Source organism: Prinia subflava, chromosome 5 (assembly GCF_021018805.1).
Source record: "Prinia subflava isolate CZ2003 ecotype Zambia chromosome 5, Cam_Psub_1.2, whole genome shotgun sequence".
NCBI classification, from domain to species: Eukaryota; Metazoa; Chordata; class Aves; order Passeriformes; family Cisticolidae; genus Prinia; species Prinia subflava.
Genome location: NC_086251.1, coordinates 42,208,245 through 42,228,872, shown reverse-complemented (window position 1 = coordinate 42,228,872; position 20,628 = coordinate 42,208,245). Strand labels below are relative to the sequence as shown.

At 40.4% G+C, this 20,628-nt stretch overlaps 1 protein-coding gene across 8 annotated transcripts in view; it reads right to left on the bottom strand.

The window, feature by feature from the left end:
• The window catches only part of NRXN3 (neurexin 3), a 906,050-nt gene that overhangs the window by 831,494 nt on the left and 53,928 nt on the right, over positions 1-20,628 (bottom strand). Inside the window, exon 4 of one of the 8 annotated variants that reach the window (XM_063399089.1) lies at positions 5,120-5,141. The exons of the other annotated variants lie outside the window; for them this stretch is intronic. Within the exon in view, the coding sequence (XP_063255159.1) occupies positions 5,120-5,141 (22 nt within the window). The remainder of the gene's footprint in view (positions 1-5,119; positions 5,142-20,628) is intronic. 8 annotated transcript variants of the gene reach the window in all.

The following is a 20,628-nucleotide window of genomic DNA, read 5'->3' as shown; positions in this document are numbered from 1 at the left end:
TGACAGAAATAATAACTCTGTGTCAGCAATAACAGAAATGTGCAAACTCAAGTGTCCCATTCCTATACAAATATTTCTGCTTAACTTTTCCGCAATGAGTTTCACTATTTTTTTTCTTTTTTTTTCAATGCCCAAAACACCATCACCATAGAAATTTGGTAAGTATATCATGCAATGGAAAATTCTGGTACAAGCTGTAGGTTCTCCAAGCAAGGCTAATCACACCTCTAGGTCAATCAGGACATCTACTCACTCAGTTCTGTCTCCTCTTCCCAGATTAATTACTCAGCAAAAGAGACCACAAAATGGCACCTAGCACAATCACATCACTCATACAAGACAAACTCAGCCATTCAAATCAATATTCGTTAGCAGGCAGAACAAGCCGGTTTTGAGAGTGTTCTAATTACACAATAAAGATTATTACAAAACACCTGCAATGTTTGTAATCGTTTAAAATAATGAGAATCAGTATTAGCTTCCAAAGGCACCATATGGTAAATGCTCATTCCAGGCGGGCGGTCCCTCATAGACTCTCAGTGTTTCAAAGTGCTCATTAACATTTTTTTTAATCTAAATGAACTTGTTCTCAGTTAATGCATCGGCCGCTGGTTTGTCCTCTGCATGTTGACCGCACATAAAGCTGCCCTAATTGCAGTGCCTCCCTCATGCTGCAGGACCTGAGGCAGCTTCTTCGGCGAGGTGACTCCACCAGACGAACAGCTTTCCTGCTCCTCCCTGTGGTCCAGAATCTCGGAGGCCTTACAAGCCATTTTCAGGCAAGAAGTATTACTCGGAGTTTTTTAAGCCAATGTCACGAACCCAGGGCCTCGCAATGCCGCGGTGCAAACGCTGTCCGCCAGCAGCGGTGTCTCCGCGGGCCGGCAGGCCGGGCCTGTGAGCGCGGAGCGGCGGCAGCGCCCTCAGGGCCGCGGTCAGCGCTGCCACAGCGCCGGGGCCGCCCCTCAGAAACACACACCGCCTTCCTCGTAAACGCAATGAACCCTCGCACTCCCAAACTGCTTCATTGAAAACAAATAAGACACACCTTTCTATAAGTCATATCAGCAAATCTGTATGTTTCAAGTCACTGATTGTGTTTTCTAATTGTAAGAAAAGCAAGTTAAACAGCCGCAGTGTTGTGGAAACAACATATGATAAATATAAAAAACCCCATAAGGTTGCTATTGCCATATCTGTTTTACAGAAGGATAAAATTCAGATATAGTCTATCCACGCCAAGATAGAAATTATCACAGAGAAAAATCTTCCTATGTTGGTATGAAAACAGGCCTGTATCTCCCCCAGGCACACTTTGTGCAGTGACTCCTGGGAGCTGACTGGGAAAGGAAAAAAAAGGAAGATAAAGGAGTTACTTCTTTAGTGTCTCCTCTTAGACAGCAAGAAAAAGATACTGGATTCCAAATAAATTTAAATATACTATTTTACAAATCAAATAATGTATTGTTTAAGGTTTTCAGCCACACTTTTTGCAAGTGTAACTACTTAAGATGCTAAAGAGAGAAAAAGAGATTCATGAAACAGAGATAAACAAATCTTGAGATTATGTAAATCTAAACTTAGATAAACTTGATAAGGCTTTACTACTAAGCAATAATTACACAGAACTCTGTTTACCTATCCACTTCCATGCCAGGGATGTCCAAGCATGTTACTTAAAAACTATTAAATTAGTGTTCCCATCCCTGATACACAGCGTAGAAGCTGCTTAAATGCACTCTACAGATTATTTAAGACAGGCACACAGACTGAATTGTAATCAATTTAAACAGTAGGGAAAATGCAGAACAGGAATTGAATCACAAGAATCACCTAAGTTGGGAATTAAGACTCTGGGGTGAAAACTCGGAGACTTCCAGAAAAATATCAGCGGATTTTTAACGACCAAAAGTAAAAAGAGCCTCCTTTGAAGTATTTAACCACCAGTCACAGTACATCTAGCTGTGGTGGTGGACAATAGCTTTAAGCAAACCTGGGGAAGGAAAAAGTCTAAGATCAGATGGATCTTTCAAAATCCCTTCCAACCTGGGCTATTCTATGATCCTACTAAATCATCAGGGCAGATTTTGCTATTTTAGCTCATGATCTTGTTTTAAAGACAGTGATTTTTCTGCCTTTATTTTGTTGGAGATTTCGAGAAAGGTCAGAACTTCAGAGAAGTTTTTTCATCACTGAAATGCATCAAGTGGCTTTTTGAGGTTGCTACTAGAAAAATAAAACTAAGCATTTAAATTTAGACATGTAAAATTAGATTTTTTTTTTCTGGTTTGCTCACCTCCTCTTGAGAGAAACTAAATTTCATTAAAGAAATTTGTCAAAAATATATTTTGCTGAAGGTTTTGATAAGCTCTACTTCAGCCCTGCTACGGACTTCTTACAACAGAGAAGCCTGGGAGATATAAATAATGCATGTGTCACTCTGCTGCCCTTTCACAAGCTGCAGCAAGTGATACACCAAAGGAAATCAAAAGAGAGGATATGACTCCTGGGTCAAACCATAATCAACAGACCCCCTCAAACTGAGCAGCTGGGAGCTGCTAGATCAAAATACACAAGGCAGTCTTGCCACCCTTCCACTGAGGTGTTTTAAAACCTGGAGGCACAAAGGTGGTGCACAGCCATCGCTACTGTTTTACTGACTGGTTAGTGTTCCTCTGTTGCTTCTCCTGAATATGTGATCCTGATTTGGACCAGTATTTTGTCAGCAATTTTTTCTCCCAGCTTTTTCCCTGTTCATTCAGCTTAGCTAGAATTAAATGACCATATCAGTGCACAAAAAGGGATAGATAGGACCAGAAATGGTTGTTTCATGAGACAGCAAAGCCAAAGAACATAGTAAGAGAATGTGAGGCAGGAATTACTACAAGGTTTGTCCTTGTCCAGGGTTTTACACTTCATCTTCCTCATTCGTTTTATTTTGAATATACGTGGATTGTTGCTCTGAATTGTTCTGGTAAAGCACTGCCTGCTAAAGAGGTTGTGATCACCAACTCTCTGGGCACCAGCATTTGTCACCATGATTGCAATTCACAGCAATACATAAACTTTTTTAAAATGCTGTGAACATAGCTCCAGGGGCTTAATAAAGCTGCTTTCCAGTCCCCTTCCTCCTTCCATGATAACTTACTCAAATTGTAACTGCTTGCAGTGTGCACCCTGTATCACATACCCACTTCTGTTACACGTGCTCCCTGGGGCTGTCCACCAGCCCTGCCCACCAGCACAGTCCTTGTTCCGCTGGTGGCAGCCAGGGTACCGCTAACCCGAGTGGGTTTGACCCAACCTCAGCTGACACCCTCCAGCCATGACTGACTCTATCCTGCATTTATCATTTCAAATTTCTTTTATCCTCAAATCCAACTCAGTCCATTGCTTACAACTTGACCCTTCAGCAAGTACTTGCAACAATATGCAACACGTGGAAAACAGCCTTTTTTCCCCACCTTTTCTCCCCTGGAAAACTCAAAGGGCAAGTTTCCTCTCATTCAAACAGCATTTCCATCAGCTTACCTCTCTATTTCACAGATGTAAGCCACTGCTTCCTTGGTCTGGCAGTACAAATAGCAACATACTGTCGAAGGAGGTAGTAAATGCTCTTTCCAATCAGGAAAAAGCACTAAACAGAACTACATCTTTACAGCAGTTGTAAGGCACATAAAATTGAAAGGATAATAATATCACAAAGGCAGACAAAGCTGGGTAATCTTCCCTAATCCACACTCCTGAGTAGTATACTTCAATACCTACTTGTAGCACATATTTTTATCTTTGTCATTAATTTTATAGCATTCAAAGTCATAGTAGGTTTCTTCCTTAGATGCAGAGGAGTGTATGTATTCTGAAGACTTCCCAAAAGCATTTTAAGATAGACTACACTGACAGTAAGGAGAGGCTGTATCCTAGGGCAAGGAAAATTCAAGCTTGACTCAGATATGCAGCAGAAATCTCTGTGCTGTGTAAAGACACAGTAAATAAAATAGTGGGCCTTTTCCAACATGGCCTCTTTTGGCTATACTTTTGAGTCCCACACTTATCCTTTGCAGAAGGTCTGTGATCTGACCTGCAGCTTTCAGGCTTGGATGTCATAACAATATTTTGATACATCTTAATTGCAACAATTCACAGCCTGAATTTCTAGTGAAGGCCTTTCTTTAGGAAAAGGATAATGAATAACAAATACTGTAATTTTAAACTATCAAGATGCTTCAAAACAGGTTGGTGTTTTGAAGTACCAAGGTGCTTCACCAAGAAAACAATTTACTAACTGTTCTTCTTTATGTACAGATCTTCATAACTTTGCATAGTGGGCTCTGCAAGCAAATTAATCCTCAAAGCATCTCAGAGTGCCTGTACTAGTTCCACTTCATAGACCAAAAATGCAAAAAAATCAAGAGCGTGGGTTGTAAGGCATGCCCAAAGCTATACAGAAAGTGATAGATCTGGTACTATTACTCTTGAAAGTCTTGATCTAACATCTACACCCAAAGACATCACCACTTTCTCTCAAATGGTGTGTGCAGCCTCACAAAGGGGAACAAAGCTAATAGAAACTGAGGGCACATTTACCTGGTCATCAAGAGGCAATCCTAAGTTGCAAGCTGGCTATATGCGAGCTAGTTCTGCCAAGAAACAGTGTGGTCACCTTAACTCAGGTGTGGTACTACACCAACAAAAGTCAAATGAAACTCCTGAGCATCAAGTGTCAAGTTCTGTTAACCATCCTGAAGAAAATCTCCACATCTGCTTGACTAAGATTGGGAAGTGTGTAGCAATATGTTTGCCTCTACCAGAACACACAGCTGTGCCCTAGAAAATCTTAGTCCTGAAACACATTTACTCAAATCTATTTGACTTCCGCTGATGTTTTTTCAGTGATTCTGAGACACAAGGTTAGCAAGTGGTTGGGATATACACTGGGACAGACAAGTACCTTATTTTTTTGTATCTCTTGATACCCTGCCTATTTGCTCTGTGAGTTTCCAGTTTTTAGCTCAAGGATTGTCTCTTACTGAGCAGATGGATAGTACCAGGCTTAATACATAAGTGCTGCTGAAACACATATCATTGTAATTTCCCTAGCTGAATATTACACCAAAACATCCCCCCTCCTCTAGTGACCTCTCAATGAAATGGTTCGATTGAGTACCATAATATTACATTTGCTCAGGAACACTATACTGGCTTTTGCTACAGTTATTCTTAGTGCTCTGCACATCTACTGAGCCAGCAGAGGTCCAACCCACAAGGAAAACGTGGTGGGTCTAAGCCAAAGCACTGTATTACTTTTAGCTCATGGCTGATTAATTTAATGTATGTGAAAGGAAGAGATAAGCATTTAATTGTTACTAGAAGTGGGGAAGCTGATCAGGGCTGAATTAGTAGAATCTGTGACCTAATTTCATCATTGTTTTAATGTTCTAAAAACTCAGAGCCCATGCTCCTGCCAAAATGAGGCAGACTGCTCTTCAGACTGCCCTCTGCAATGGATTTTCCCTATTTCTCCCTCTCAAAGTCAGCATTGCTTTTAAATGAAGGTCACCAGCCCATCAGCTTGTAATTACTTCTATGCTACCAAAAGATACTCTACCCTTTCTTTTTTGTGTGTTCAGGCCCTGTTTTTCCTGGAATATCAGACTTCAGGTTCCACACTAATGTCATCCTAGCAGTGGTAGGACTGACAGCAGCTTCTCCGAGTGTCCCAGATATGCATATATACAAAGCACATGCTAGATATTGTATGCTATGCATTTATATGTTATCTCAAAGACATATACGTTATCCTAGGCAAGTCTTCAAAATAAATCAAGTTGTAAGACCTTGGAGTAACTGAGACACAGTTGGCTGTGGCACTCATGTGAGTGAAAAGAAAGACCATGGAAACAAACATAGACCTCTATTACTCTAAAGAGATTTTATGCAGCAGCCTAGCCCTAACACTGGAGACATGCCTAACTTTAGGATAGAATCAATGTCTTTTCCCCCAGAAAAATAAATATATTACCATCCTTTTCCCTTCGGGAGATCATGCTCCGCATGAGGCCAAAGGCAGGAAAAAGTCTGTTTGGAGAGCATTTGTTTGCAGGGGTTTCATTCAAGAGGAGACGAAACACCTCAAAGTCTTTCTGATGCCAGTGGAGTTCAGGGTGCTTAGCTCCACATAAGATTAAACTCTAAATATGAGAGAGTTATTATGAGTTATTGTTTAGGAAGAAAAATAGTAACTGAAATCAGATGTGTCTCCTCTCTGCCCCCATCATTTAAGACAAATTATTTACCTTCCCAGAGACCACGATGTGGACCAAGTTCTCCAGGCTGCTTATCCAACAGGAGACTTAACACTCCCAAGCAGGACTTCTTCAAAACAAGACTGCTTCTCCTTTGCAACTTACATTACCAGAAAGTCTGCGATTAGCCTGATATTTTATCTCTGACACTGTGAGAAATATCGCTGCCATAAACCCTGCTGTCCTTAGTAAAAGTAGAAGTACTTGGCAAAAGCTAATAAAACGAGGAGCAATGACAGCAATCTCCAATGAATACCTAAGGAACAAATGAGCCAGATGCCCACGCATATGCACACACACACTGAAGCGTTTTTTCTTCACATGGTGCATACACCAGCAGAAAATGTATCATAAGGACACTGCTATTTTAACTTTAAGCCATACAAAGCACTGGCAGGAAAATAGATGAAGTGCTTTCACAGATCCTTAACTCCTGATTCACATTTCTCTTTACAAACTAAGTTTAGTAACTAGCTTATTTATTAAATGGTTCTGCTTTTACCTGGATTCTTACCAATGAGAGCAAGAAAAGATTGTCTAACATTTTATGAATGCAACAAAACTTTCTGTTCTCTCTTTAACACCACTTCTACTTTTCTTCAAAATTTTAAGCAATAAAATAGAACAGCTGAAGAGTAAGGGAATAGGAAATTGAAACACTTAAGGCTGTTCCAACCACTCGTGCTGATCAGGGAAATACTCTTAGGTCAGTAGTTCCAGCTCTGGAAAAAGAGAAGAAAGGGAAGACAAAGCTATCACAGCAGAGGAAACAGAAAGATATAGGCCTCACTAATTTAGCTGGGACATCATGAAGTATTTTAAAGATGAGAGAAATTTTGAACGTTGGTAATTTACTGCAGCAATAACATGACCTTAAAGCGCTATTATTCAGAGTTCCTGAGAAAAATTGCTCACTGTTCTCTTTCATTGACCTCTACAAGTCTCCAGTATCAAAATTTTGAGAAATTCTGAAACAGAGTGTAATATTCAATTCTAGAAATTACCCAGTTGAAATCACTAGATCTGCACAAAACTAGAAGATACCATTTAGATCCAAGAAGAGAGTATTTTGTAGAGACAGTGTCAAGGTCCATTCTTCCATTTCTTGTAGGGTTGGTCTTGTAGTGCTTAAAAAGGGGTATTTTGGGGCATTCTCCATTTTAAAACATCTCTGGATTTGAGTTACTGTTCCAGTTGCTATGCCTGCAGCATTTTGGCTGTAGACGCCATTTGCTGCTAAGAAAGGTATTTAATATAACAATTAGAAATTTGTTCAGTTTTTGGAAACTGAAGTACAGTCAGACAGTACACTCATATGAATACTTTTAATCCTATTAAAATACTTTTGTTATCTCAAGAGTTTTGTGGCAGTTCTCACACCCATGGGAATCCCTGTTCCTCCTATCAGTAAGTCAAGAAAGTCTCTCTTCTTTGGACAGTAATTCAGCAGCATTTTCTCACAGCTCTGAATTCTACTCCTTTCTCCCTTCTTCCTACAAAATCCCACTGATGATCAATCTCATTAAGCATATTAATATGCTCCACCATATTTGGCCTTATTTACATTACTCTAAAGCTTCATGTGATCCAGTTTTGATCTGCTCTTTGAAAGATAAATCAAGGCCTCTGTACAGTTGAACTCTGGAGTTCTGCAGCAATAGTCTGTCACCACAGTACCTGTCCACATATCTGCACAACTCACCTACAGATGTTAATTCTTAATATTAAGCCTTTAGTTAGTTATTTTTGCAGATTTCAGAGAAAAGAACTGACGTGGCACCCTCAAGCTGGAACTTGCCTGTATTTAATACTGCTACACTTGCTTTCTGGGAGAGCTAAAGAAATTAAGGAGAAATGGTCAGCCACGCCATTGCTCAGGCTCAATGCCTAAGCCCCTTTGAAGTAAGTGCAGGGAAGGAGGCAAGGACCTCTAATGAGAGCACCTATCCCTTCCTATTCACAGCAGGACTGTAATCCGCCATCTAATTTTGCTGTTAGAAGAAAAGAGTAATCAGTCATTGCCAGCTAAGGAAACTATATTCATAGTGATGATCTACATGATAAAATGTAAAGATACCATTTTCAACTCCCCAGCCTAGACAGATCCTTCCATATAAATCTGCTGCCATTAAAAAAATATCAGGAATTGTTACAGTCATGAGGATTGTACATCAAAGAACATAGAATGGCTTGGATTTGAAGGGACCTTAAAGAGTTCAACCCCTCTGGCATGGACAGGGACACCTTCCACTAGGCCAGATTGCACCAACCCATCCTTGAACATTTCGAGGGATGGGACATCCACCATTTCTCTGGGCAACCACTGTTCCAGTGCCTCACCACCCTCATAGTAAAGATTTTTTTCCTAATATCTAACCTAAACCTACTCTCAGTTTGAAACCATTCTCCCTTGCCCTTGTAAAAAGTCTCTCTCCACCTTTCTGGTTCCCCTTCAGATATTAGAAAGCTGCAATTAGGTCACCCCAAAGCCTTCTCCACTCCATGCTCAACCATCCCAATTCTCTCAGACCTTCTTCATAGGAAAGGTGCTTCATCCCTCTAAACATTTCAGTGGCCTCCTCTGGACTTGCTTCAACAGGTCCATGTACCTTCTGTGCTGGGGACCCCAGAGCTGGATGCAGTTCTCCAGGTGGGGTCTCATCAGAGCTGAGTAGAGGGAAAGAATCACCTCCCTTAACCTGCTGTCCCCACCTCTTTTGATTAATAATAAGTAATTCCTTCTTTTTTTTAAAGATAATTTCTCTGTTGGCTCACAACCATAAACCTAAACATAAGGTTCATCAGTACTTGTGGCCTTCCACCTTCTGACTTTCCCTGAACTACCTGCTTCCTACACCATTCATTTATTAAGATTCTTCTTTGATATCGTTAGCCTTAGTCCCCTGAACTCCAAGACAGTTGTCTTGATGTATCCCCCACCACAGAGTGTGGCCTCTGTGATTACCCAGTGAGGTCCTGGTCAGCTCCCATCCTAAGACCTGAGATTTATACCTGCCCAGTCCCCTTTTGGCTTGGCATTATCTGCTCTGCCAGTGGTCTGAGTCATTTCCTTTAAGATGCAACAGCCCTGAGGTGGGACTGACAGACTGTGATGAAGAGGGGCAGAAGGAAGGGATAGATGCTCCCTTTATTTTGTCATTGCATTTACCCAAGCGCTGCAAGGGAAATGTTACCAGGAAGCTGTTAAAGGGCAACTTTTTCTGGAGTCACCGATACATCTCCGTGTGACATTTACTCTGTGAGGAATGATTTATCCCTTCAGAAGGAAAGGCCTGAGTCACAGCTCAGCAATAACAAGTAAATCACCTTCTGGAGGAAGATAATGGCTCTGCCTACCATAGGGCTTTTTAAAATTTATCAGACAAAGCTCTACCCCATTCCTGATGAATACTTAAATTTCATGTAGAGTATGTATGGCATTAATGCCCAAAAATAGTCAAGAATATCTCAGATTTATACCCTCCTCTGCTACTAATTCCCTACGGGACCCTCTTCCTCCTCTTCCCCTTGGAAGACAAGACACTAATCATTCCCTAGCCCACACAGTAATTGTGGGAACACAGCCAATACTGACAAAGAAATCTGACTCACAGATTGGAAGTGCCATTGGGAGAGTAAGGAGTACTAGCCTCTTACTTTTCTACTACTCCAACACAAACATAATAGAAGAGCAAGGATCAGGAGAATAGACTTATCTGTACTGAAAAACTTCCTAGCACAAAATTCTTCCAAGCACTACAGACCTTGACAGAAGGGGAAAAAAAATTGAAAAAGGTCAGAACATAAATGGAACAGTATTAATAAATTATATTCACCACTAGAATGCTCTTTAACACCTTTTCGAGTGTCTTATCAGGTTACAACAACTTATGTTCTGCCCCAAACTGCCTGCTATTCACTATAAGATTATTCTCCAGTGATGTATTCTCATTATTTAGCCTAATCCACTTTGAAGCGATTTGAGCTCCTGTTTCTGCACAGGTTTAACTTTGATCACTTACAAGTGGAATCCTCCAGATATACACAACATCTGTGTAGGTACAAGAAAAGACACAGAAGAAACACGAGGTCACAGCTAAGCAGGTACTGGAAAAGCTCTACAGTGTGACCTAGACAGAATTACCAGAAGAAAGGAGAGAGAGATTTATACCTATTTACATTATCCTTTCAAACCAGGAGCATTTTCCCCTTATTCTAAAACATTGACATATCCTATGAGATTTGGCCATATAAAAGATGCAAAATGAAGCTTCAGCTACAACCCCTTAAGCCTAGAAAATGACAACACAGCAATAATGATGCCTTGTTTTATTATTACTAATAAACCCTGTCTCAGACAGCATTAAAAGCCAAAGGGAAGTCCAGTAGTTGTACCTCCACACACTTGGGTGTCCAGAAAGTTTCTGGCATTATTCAATGCTGCAAAGAGCAAGAGCCATACATGACCAGCAGAGCCTGAAGTCAGATATTCTCACCTGCAGCAATGGTGCTTGAGTGCCAGCATATATCCCCCGTAGTCACTACAAAAGTTTCGTTAAAGTTGTTATGGGATCGTAACTCTGGTGTGATCAGAGCTTAAAGGTACATCAGTCTGTGCTTGTACATGAGGGTGCAGGACCACAAATACTTCATACTCAAAATTAGGCAAATATATTTTTAGGATGAACAAAATGAAAAGCAATAACATAGGACAGACTAGGGAAAAGAAAAGGTTTAAAGTTACCTGCCTTGCCCTTACTGGTGGCCTTTTCTCCCTCCTGCCTCACACTTTGAACACACAGTTTCATAATCTTCTGGGTTGCAGTACACCATGCACAGTCCTAGCAGCGTCCCTGGGGAAAAGGTCTGTCCTTCCACAGTGACAAAGATCTGGTTCTTTGGCTACTCCTGCCAGTATACTCCCATAGCCACACTGTGCTGCAAAATCCCTCTCTGCTAAAACCATTGTCTTCTTCGAGCCCCCTTGCACGTTATTCCAGAAAGTCATCTTCCTCAGCCATATGATCCAGGTTCCCCAGGAGAAACACATTTTCTGAAGACTGAAAAGTCTTGTCTGAGCTCATCATTGAAGGAGAATGATTTTAAGAAGACCAGTGGCATTATAAGCAATAAGAAAAATCCTATCTGCCATACAATTATTAAAAATTCTGCTTAAGGAAGAGCAACTGCATTTGGCTGTGTATTGTATGTCACTATGGACACTACTCTCTTCTAGGAACAACTGCAGCTAACTGCACTAGCCTGTGAAGAGCCACTCTTTACCGGAAGTGGTCCAAGAACTGCCAAAAGGTCAAGAACGAGAGGAAAGCATACCATCCAACAGGCAGCCAAAATGCAGATCAAGAGTTCTTTGATTACCCTGTGAGATGGGCCCATCAGCAAAAAAAGACCTTCTAGAAGGAGAACAGTGCCTTGAGAACAGACAAAAAGGAATTGATAGAAGAAAATCACTTTTCTAGGCAAGTGATACCATGCTTCACTCTGTTGTTTGACGTACACTTAGCTGATGTGAAGCTTGCATTTGGTAAGAATGAACAGGACTAACAGGAGGCATAATCAAATACAAAAGTGGCCAGGAAACAATATCCAATACATACAATTTGCTTATTTGCAAGAGGACCCATCATGTCCCCCGCTCGGTACTTGCTTTGGTACACACCTAGGCAGCTTTTATGGTCTTCTGGAAACAACAATAAAAGTTGGCAGACTTCAGATGAACATAGAATTATGATTCTTTATTACAGTTCCTCAGTGCTAAACCACTGTTATCCCCAGCTTAGGGGACATCATCTGACAGCAGTTCTTCTGGGACACATCTCTAGTTATGCAGTCTCTGACTGCAAGAATCAGCTTCTTGAAGCACAACAGAGGAAGCCCTTGTTTTTTCCTGATGAACGTTGGCAACAACCACTGACCAGGTCAGAAGGCATACAAAGGCAGCTACAACCAGTATCACTACAGCAGAAATATGCATTCTCATCATTAATGTTGGATGACATGAGCCACAAAGTTTATTTTGATATATGATTTCACTTAGTCAGTGAGGTGGTTTTCAGATATTCATTGCTTTCTAAACTGGAAGAGTATAAGGATTAGCTTTTTGTAACTACTAGAGAGCTCTTTGGAAAGCAATTCTGTGATATTTGCAACCTGAAGAGATGCTGGCACTTTTGGTGGTCTCAGAACAAGGTCACTGTTCATAATGCTCTTTTTTCATCATTGTTCCTTTTTTACCATTGTGACTATTTGCGAGCTTCTTTGTACTGATCCACCAAACTTAGCTCTCTTCGCCTGCCATTGCAAGCCCTTGGATGTTCTACAAATCCAATGTCCAGACTTTTTGCTCCACTGCACAGAAATGCCATCATGCTGAGAGTCGTTTGGCAACACCTGCCAGTGACGACTCTGTTTTATAACAGTCCATTAGCACAAAGTTCTTAATGAAAATGAAAGCTGGTAATGAAGCCAAAAGGCAGCAGCAGTCTCTAGTCTGGGGAGGGTAATTAAGCTAGAAGAGATGGAGAGACTGAAGAACAAAATTAACACACAGAAAAAAAAAAAGAGACATGGTAGTGCATTAGCACTAATGTAGTTATGGCAAACCACCCAGTTTCCTTTATGAATGCATTTTGTTTGTATTTGGTGGACAATTTTTTCATTGCTACCTGATACAACAACAGCTTATTGCTCCCTCAGATATATATGTCACCTAGAGCAACGCATACAGGATTTCAACATGGAGCAGACGAAGAACCTCTGGAAAATGAAGGAAATCTATCTACCTATATTGGGATACCTCTGAGCTTTGGAGAAGGGAAATGAGCCTCCTCTAAGTTGCCATCTGATGTTCACTAAGGTGTGGAAGAGAAAGACTGACTCCCCAGAATGATTTACTTTCAACAAAATTGTCAAAAGTCAGTGGCTTACATCTTTTCACTTGCTAAAATACTCTATAAGCTGTTGCTATAGTGCTCATTGCTAAGATGGTCTCTCTTGCTATTGGACCTAGAACACCTTGGAGTGATGAAGAGTACCCTTTCTACATAAGTCCTCTGAGACAACCCCAGGATAATTATTTTTTTCTCCTGTGTATTTATGCTCCATATGTGTTTGGAGATAGCTTTCATATCTTGCCATTTCTCAGCATGAAGACCTAGCATACATACCAGGCCTTTGTCTGTTCCCTCTTAATGATCTTAGTCATCAAGCCTTTTCAAAATACTTATAAATTTCTTGACATATCTCCACCTTACAGTATTTAAGGTCCTTAAAAGTTTTGTCTAGGTGCAGCTTATCAGGTCTCCTTACAGATGAATTATCCACCTACTGCTTTATGAAGGATGTCATGGCACTTACACAACATTTATGCTATTTTCTATCCACACTGATGATTACAATTCTTTCCATTCTACTCAGATCTACACTTTTCATTAATATGTCATTTCTTCCCATCTTTGTGATCACTAAGAAAAGCACTAGACAGAAATGACAGTAACTTCCATTTTGTCTAGCCTTCTCAGTTCATGAAAACACTGTTGCATTTTGAAAAACTAATTTATTTTAGAAAACTCATGTTAAAGCCAAATTTTAATTGTGGGTTTTTTTGGTTTTTTTTTTTTTTTTAAGTAGGGCATTTTGTCAAATAACACATTGGAGTCTAAACAATCATGATCTTCTTTTCATCCACTAATTTTGTAACTGAGTCCAAAAGTAATCAAATGTCCTTTATGAGTTTTGTTTATTAAATGCCACTGATAATTGCTCATGATTTTGTTAGTCCTTATAGTTACGAGGTCATTGTTTTTTAATCTTGTTTCTATTATTTTATTAGAGGCTGATAAAGCTTTTAAGAAACAGCTTGAAAGTTAATTCATGGAATTGTTTGGGGAAGGACCTAAATTAAGCCATGCAGGGAATCTAACTGTTGAAAAGCTGCCATAGTTTTTGATTCTCCTAAGGGTGTAATACAAAGGACCAAAAGAAACATGAGCAGACAACAACTAGAGATTATATTATGATCATTATGCTATTGTAGTACAGTTAAGGCATACACACAATATACCACAACTTTTAGAAAAACCCAGAAAGGTTTAACAGCCTCACTGAACAAAAGACTGATGATCCCACTGTCTGTGGGTTTGGCTGATTTTTACATATTTCATTAACATCCTACACAGCACAAAGGTATCTCATGGACTTCAGGGTCTCACACACTAGAAATCATAATAGGAAGGGTGTACTTAAATCTTTTTCTTTGAAGTAATGCCTGAAAGGTGGCAGGGAAAGAGTTCGGAAGGGGGAAATAAGAATCCCCAATGCCTTGTGATAGAACAAGAGGAATTTTCACATTCCTACTCTAAGCAGCCCACCATACCAACACACGACAGCAAGAGGTACTAGGAATGAATTAGAAACTGTGACACTCCCTGCCCCGGCCCTAGGGTGCCAACTGCCCCAGATCCTTTTGTTTTAACCCTGCTGAAAATTCATATGAACATTTGTAACCAGTTCCAGCAGTGGTACCAGCAGAGAGGTCTGCCAGATAGCAGAAGAGCCTCCTGCCTGCTTTGGGTTGGACATCACACCCTGGGAAAACTGGGGAGCTACAATCAAACCTCTTTAGGAGTGGACTGAATAACTGGCTCTGTTCACAGCTGTTTATGTGGCATCCCAATATCACCAGGTAAACAGCTGAACCTAGGCTATCACTAGCCTGTAACTAGACACTGCCCATGTAATAAATATGCAGCTCAATAAAAAGACAGATAATCTTGTAATAAGAGACTCATAAATCATTCTTGTTGTTTCAGTGTTTCCTTCCTTTCTTCAAAGCACTTTCTTAACCAAGTGAAATCTCTATGGACAATGAAGTTAATCTCCCCATTTCCTGGTAAAGCATCTCTCAAATGCAGTAGGGACTTTCCAATTAATATTATATGGCTGTGAAAGACTAGGAAAATGCAACAGAAGCAAATTCTACACTGCCTAAGAATAATATTGCTTAGGCCAGCTTCTAAATGGAGCTTTGATGTGACTTGCTGTACCTAGTGTGTTCAGCTGAAAGCTTGCTCAGCTCAGTAGTTCTGTGCTAACAGGAATCTGAGTCTCTGGGCTCTATTCCCAGCCTTTGTAGTTCACCCTATCTCTGTGAAAAACCAGGTAGCTTCTGTCCTTCACTGTTTTCTCTTAACTGGAAAACACTAGGTGCTCTGAGTGACTACACAGTACCTCTTGTTCACAGCTCTACCAGGGTGTCTTGTTTCTAGCTCTGCTGTTCCATAACCTGCTGAATTCCAGAGTGCTGCTAACTGTCCCTCTACTTGCTGAAGGTCCAGAGTGATGTGCACAAACCTAAAACTCTGAGTCTGAGCAGTGGGATGGCATCAGTGCCCTAGACCAGGGCACCAGAGGCATGCAGCACTGCCCAGCAAGTCAAAGCAAGGCAGAATCGGGGTTTGTCCTACAGCTCAGAGGTAGAATTGTGGGACAAAACAAAACAGCTGTACTACAGCTCCAAATCTAGTCACGCAGGCAGGATAACATAAGGAGACACTTTAAGACGTGTTTGGCATAGATGGAAAGATACTGACAATTATTCTGATAAAAATATACTTGGAACAAAATTGATTTTTTCATCATAGCTATCCATCAATACAAACAAGGTAAAGCAAACTGACACACTAAGAATAAAATCAGAATAAAATATACAAGAGAAATAATGATCACGAGGTAAAAAGACAATGGAGGCTAAGGCAATCATCATTATGGAACTACTGACTGAGAATACTGGAAATTATCATGGAAAACTTTTATTTATAACTTCTGAAACTTTATATTCTACATTGTCAAAGCTCTGGGAACTCACTGTTCCTGTCCCCAACATGACCTATGAACCAAAGACATTCCAATCAAAGGCAACTAAAGTATTATAAGAGAGAAAGAGTAGTGTTAAACGAATTATGTGAAGGGTTAAAAAAAAAAAATCAGAGCTCTCAGAAAAGCATGCAGCTTTAACTGCATGCAAAATCATGCAACAACTCCACCCAAATTATTTGTGTGAACTTAACAGGGCACCATCTTCCCATTTCCACTTATACCCCATCTTACTGATGCCTGACTCTCAACTGACAGAAAGGCCAACTCAGAACCAGAATAAAATTAGTAAAGTCAGTATATGTCTGATCCTTATCACAAAAGCCATGACAGCAAATGTTAACTGGCTCTTTCTTGGTACATGTAGCATAGAAGGGTAAAGACCATGACCACTGTTGTGGTCCCTAAGAACAGAGTCAAAAGATTTGAGTGAAAGGGAGCAGCACACACAGTGGTAAAACACAAAGTGAAAGCAGTAGCAAGGATAGGACAAAAAAAACTCTGCCTGGGCCACTTCTCTGCAGAAGACCTCACTCAAAGATGAAGTATGTTAGGTGTCTGTCAGTCACACCTGCTGCTTGGGGAGCAGCCAGAAGTGACTTCCAAAAGCTGGAAACTGCACAGGAGAGCAACCAGCAGGTTGAGAGGTAAGATACAGCCCCAGGGTGGGAAGCCAGCACCACCAATATTAACTTGCCTGTCTCTGGCTTCAGCTACCCTGTGTAGAAATAGAGAATGTCCTTCCTGTTGGAAAGGATTGCTCCTGTCTTTCCTGCAAAGTATGTTCCTTTGAATAGTACAAGCTGCAACTACTTAGTCTCAGAGACAGAATTTAGTAGGGCCGTATTGACAGGACAGGAAGTAATGGTTTTAAAGGAGGGTAGATTTAGTTTGGATACAAGGAAGAAATTTTTCACAATGAGGGCGATGAAACACTGGAACAGGTTGCCCAGAAAGGTGCTGGATGCCCCATCTTTGGATTCAAGGTCAGGCTGAATGAGGCTCTGAGCAACCTGATCTGATTGAAGATCTCCTGTTTTCCAGCACTATTTGCTTTCTTAACACCATGGCAAAATTTCTCTCAGAATCTTCAAGCAGTGCTGCACTGTAAACCCATGCAGTATCAGAGTCAGAAGATGTGAATAACAGAGCTAAAGACAATTCAACTCTTTTCCCCAGGGCTACTGCCTGAAGTCCAGGCTCCCATCAGGTGTGACTTTCACCAAGCCCTGTAGAAGCACAAGCCAGTCTTCAGGCCAGTTTGCAGGTAAGGTACAGCATGACCCAGCCTTGCAAACTGCAACATGCCCCTACAGGGTCTGGGCATGCCAATCCCATGGGGCAGTTTCTCTTTTCATGCCAAGAGGGGACTGGGCCATCCTTTTCTACCAGCATTGTGTCTGCCCATTACAGAGAGGGAGAAGTAATAGAGGGACAGAAATAACTAAAAACATCTGAAACCATTTGTAACCACAGTGTGGGGCATAAGAATACTCTATTCTTTTCTTTTGTACTTATTACCCAAAACTCTAGTACACATACAAAGTAATTAATTTAGTTTCATGCAACATAAGACAAGAAACTTATCACCACTTCCATTTTACACATGGACAAGCTGAGGTTCACTGTGGGCAATCAGAACAGCCTGAAGCAAAATCAGAGCAACCAAGAACTGAACTGAAGACTGTAAATCTTGTGCCTTAACACTACCTTTCCTTTCTCAGCATGACCTCATCCCAACCTGAGAAGCTACTTTTCCATATTCAAAGGTATTACTTTCCTCCCTAGAGAGACCTGAAGGCTGAGCTGGCTTCTCTTCTTTCTCTTTGCTTAGAGAAAAAAAAAAAGAAAAAGAAAAAAAAAAAAAAAGAAACCACATCCACAAACACACTCCAAAGGCAGTCTTATTTAATCCCAGTGTAATTCCCACTGCTCGTTCTTAATCCTTCCACCTGTGAGATAATGGGCAGCATTCTGGGAAGAACTCAATGCTAACCAACAGACTTGCATAAAAAGAGACAAAAACCAGATAAATCAGCCTAAAGGAAATCACAAGGTCTGATTTAACCATGCACACACACATCCATTCCAGACACCCTGCTGAACTAGCCTCTTTCACAACAGATGAAAGGTCTGCTGCTAATGGGCCTGAAGGAGAAGGCCATAAAAAGCTATGCCAGGAAATAAAGGCTTTAGTCTTCTCCTATTGCACTGTGGAGTGAGACATCACAAAAATCCAATACCAAAATAAGCTACCAATAGTAATATCTAGTTGCCTAATACTCAACAAAAAATCTGCAGGGATATCTCCCATCATATTCTGTCCAGAAGACCAGCGTTCACAGCAGATTCCTCTTCCACCACTTCACCTGGGACACCCAGATAATCTACTACTCTTCCTTCTGCTTTCCTTCCCTCTTTCCACTGCTGATGCACTTCCTTCTTCACTGAAAAAACATTTCCACTCCTTGAACGATTTAAGTGCCTTAGTTCTTTACCACTTGCCCTTAAATTTCATGCCTTAGAAGAGAAAACCACACAGTCTCTGTGTGCTCATATGTACTTTCCCAACAAAACCCTTACACAGCACGCTCAGGGCACCTTTGCATTATGATGGGTTATTTCCTTCTGTTGATCTTTTTTTATAGAGAATATGTGTCGTTTCCCATTGTAAAATATGATTGCTATTTTTGTGGTCATGTACATGTTTATCAATAGATAAATACAGTTTTAATCTTTTTAGAGTACTGCTTTAGCAAGTGGAATCTAATTGGGAGAGTTCTTGGTATAGGAGGCAAGTTATTTGGTTGTTTATAAAATAGATTGCACCGGTGCTTAGAGAAACAGGAATGGACAAGAGAACGCTGGCATTTATTGCCTGTTCTCCTCCAGCTCTCTCCATCTCTTTGTGCTTCTGCTCATTCAACTGTAAAACAAGGAAAACAAATAATTAACCTTCTTGCTGGACGAATGTGAAGCTGAATGATAATGCTTTGTACTCGCTGTGCATTGTTTTCAGGACACGCTCCAAGTATCAATGCAGCAGCTCCTTGTGCAGTGGTGAAGGGCTTTTATCCCCACTCCACTGCTGCAGAGGCACAAAAGCCCCGACAATTCACAGGGAAAGTCAGCTGCAGAGCCAAGAACACACCTCTCACTTCTGCGGCCTCTTCACTAAGCATGATGCTGTGCAGGAATGTACTGCAAGTGTTTGTAACACACTTACCAGTTCAGGAGGTTGGTGAGTTGTCAACATGCTACATGTGCTCTGCTGATGACAAACAATCAGCACAGAAATAAAGAGATTTTTTTCACGAGATTCGCAGATAGATATGGCTGGGAATAGCATAAGGAAAGAAAACCAATCACTCATAAAAGTGGAGGTCATAATTCAGTATCTATTTAAAATGAACTGCTGAGAAATGGCCAAGTGGAAATCCCAGCAAATAGAGCTGTAACAAGCTCCAGGCCAGAAAGAAGGGAATCAGTGTTTATCCATTGAGGTCATCAATATGAAAACTCATAAGGAGGCTTCAAGCTCCAAAATCAGTCAAATGGGAGAAGAGTCAAAGACAAAATTACTTAGGAAATACATTTATTTTCTGTTATTTTTGGAAGACAAAAAGGAGGGACATTGGTACATTGGAAAGCTGACAAAAATCATTATTCTCTATAAATTGCTTTGACATTGTATAGGCAGTGACCTTCACAGTACCACCAGTTTAATGGCATTTACTTCAGCAGTAGCTGATTTCACTATTAAACAGGGATGCATAGCAGAAGATTACACAACTAAATCACTCTTGTAAATATTTAATATCATTGCCTTTCTTTTTTTTCCCCTTTTAACAAATCACTATCAAAGGCAGAGCACACAGTAGAAAATACATTTATTTATTCTATCCTGGAAAAAGCTTAGTGCTCATGCATTTTATCTATCTAGTTCTCCAAATGACTTTGACACTTGAAAGCCCTTGTGATCAAAACAGTCTGAAGGAAGGCAATTTTGCAACCATTTAAGAACTGATTTCATGCACTGATCAACATTTACCAAACTTGCCTGATGGAATAGCACAAAGTTTAACCCAGGAGATGATAGCAAACACCTGAAGAAGAAAATCAGTAAGAAAACTGCACTGGTTTAAATAAAAGTACCTTAAAAGACAAAAAAGAAAGAAAAAAAAAATCAGAGATTCTCTCTCCACTCTTCCCCAACACTAAAAAAAAAAGAAAAAAAAAATCAGCATTTGGGAAATCAAAGGGAACTCTCATACTTCTGCCTGATAATACAATAAGTGCATTCACCACATAATACTCTCATTCCATTATGGACATACAGTGCAGTATAGAATGAAATGGAGTGTCCACAGATTTCTCTTAAAATGTATCTGTTTTAAAGACAGAGCCAACAGAGAGAAGAAATAAAGTA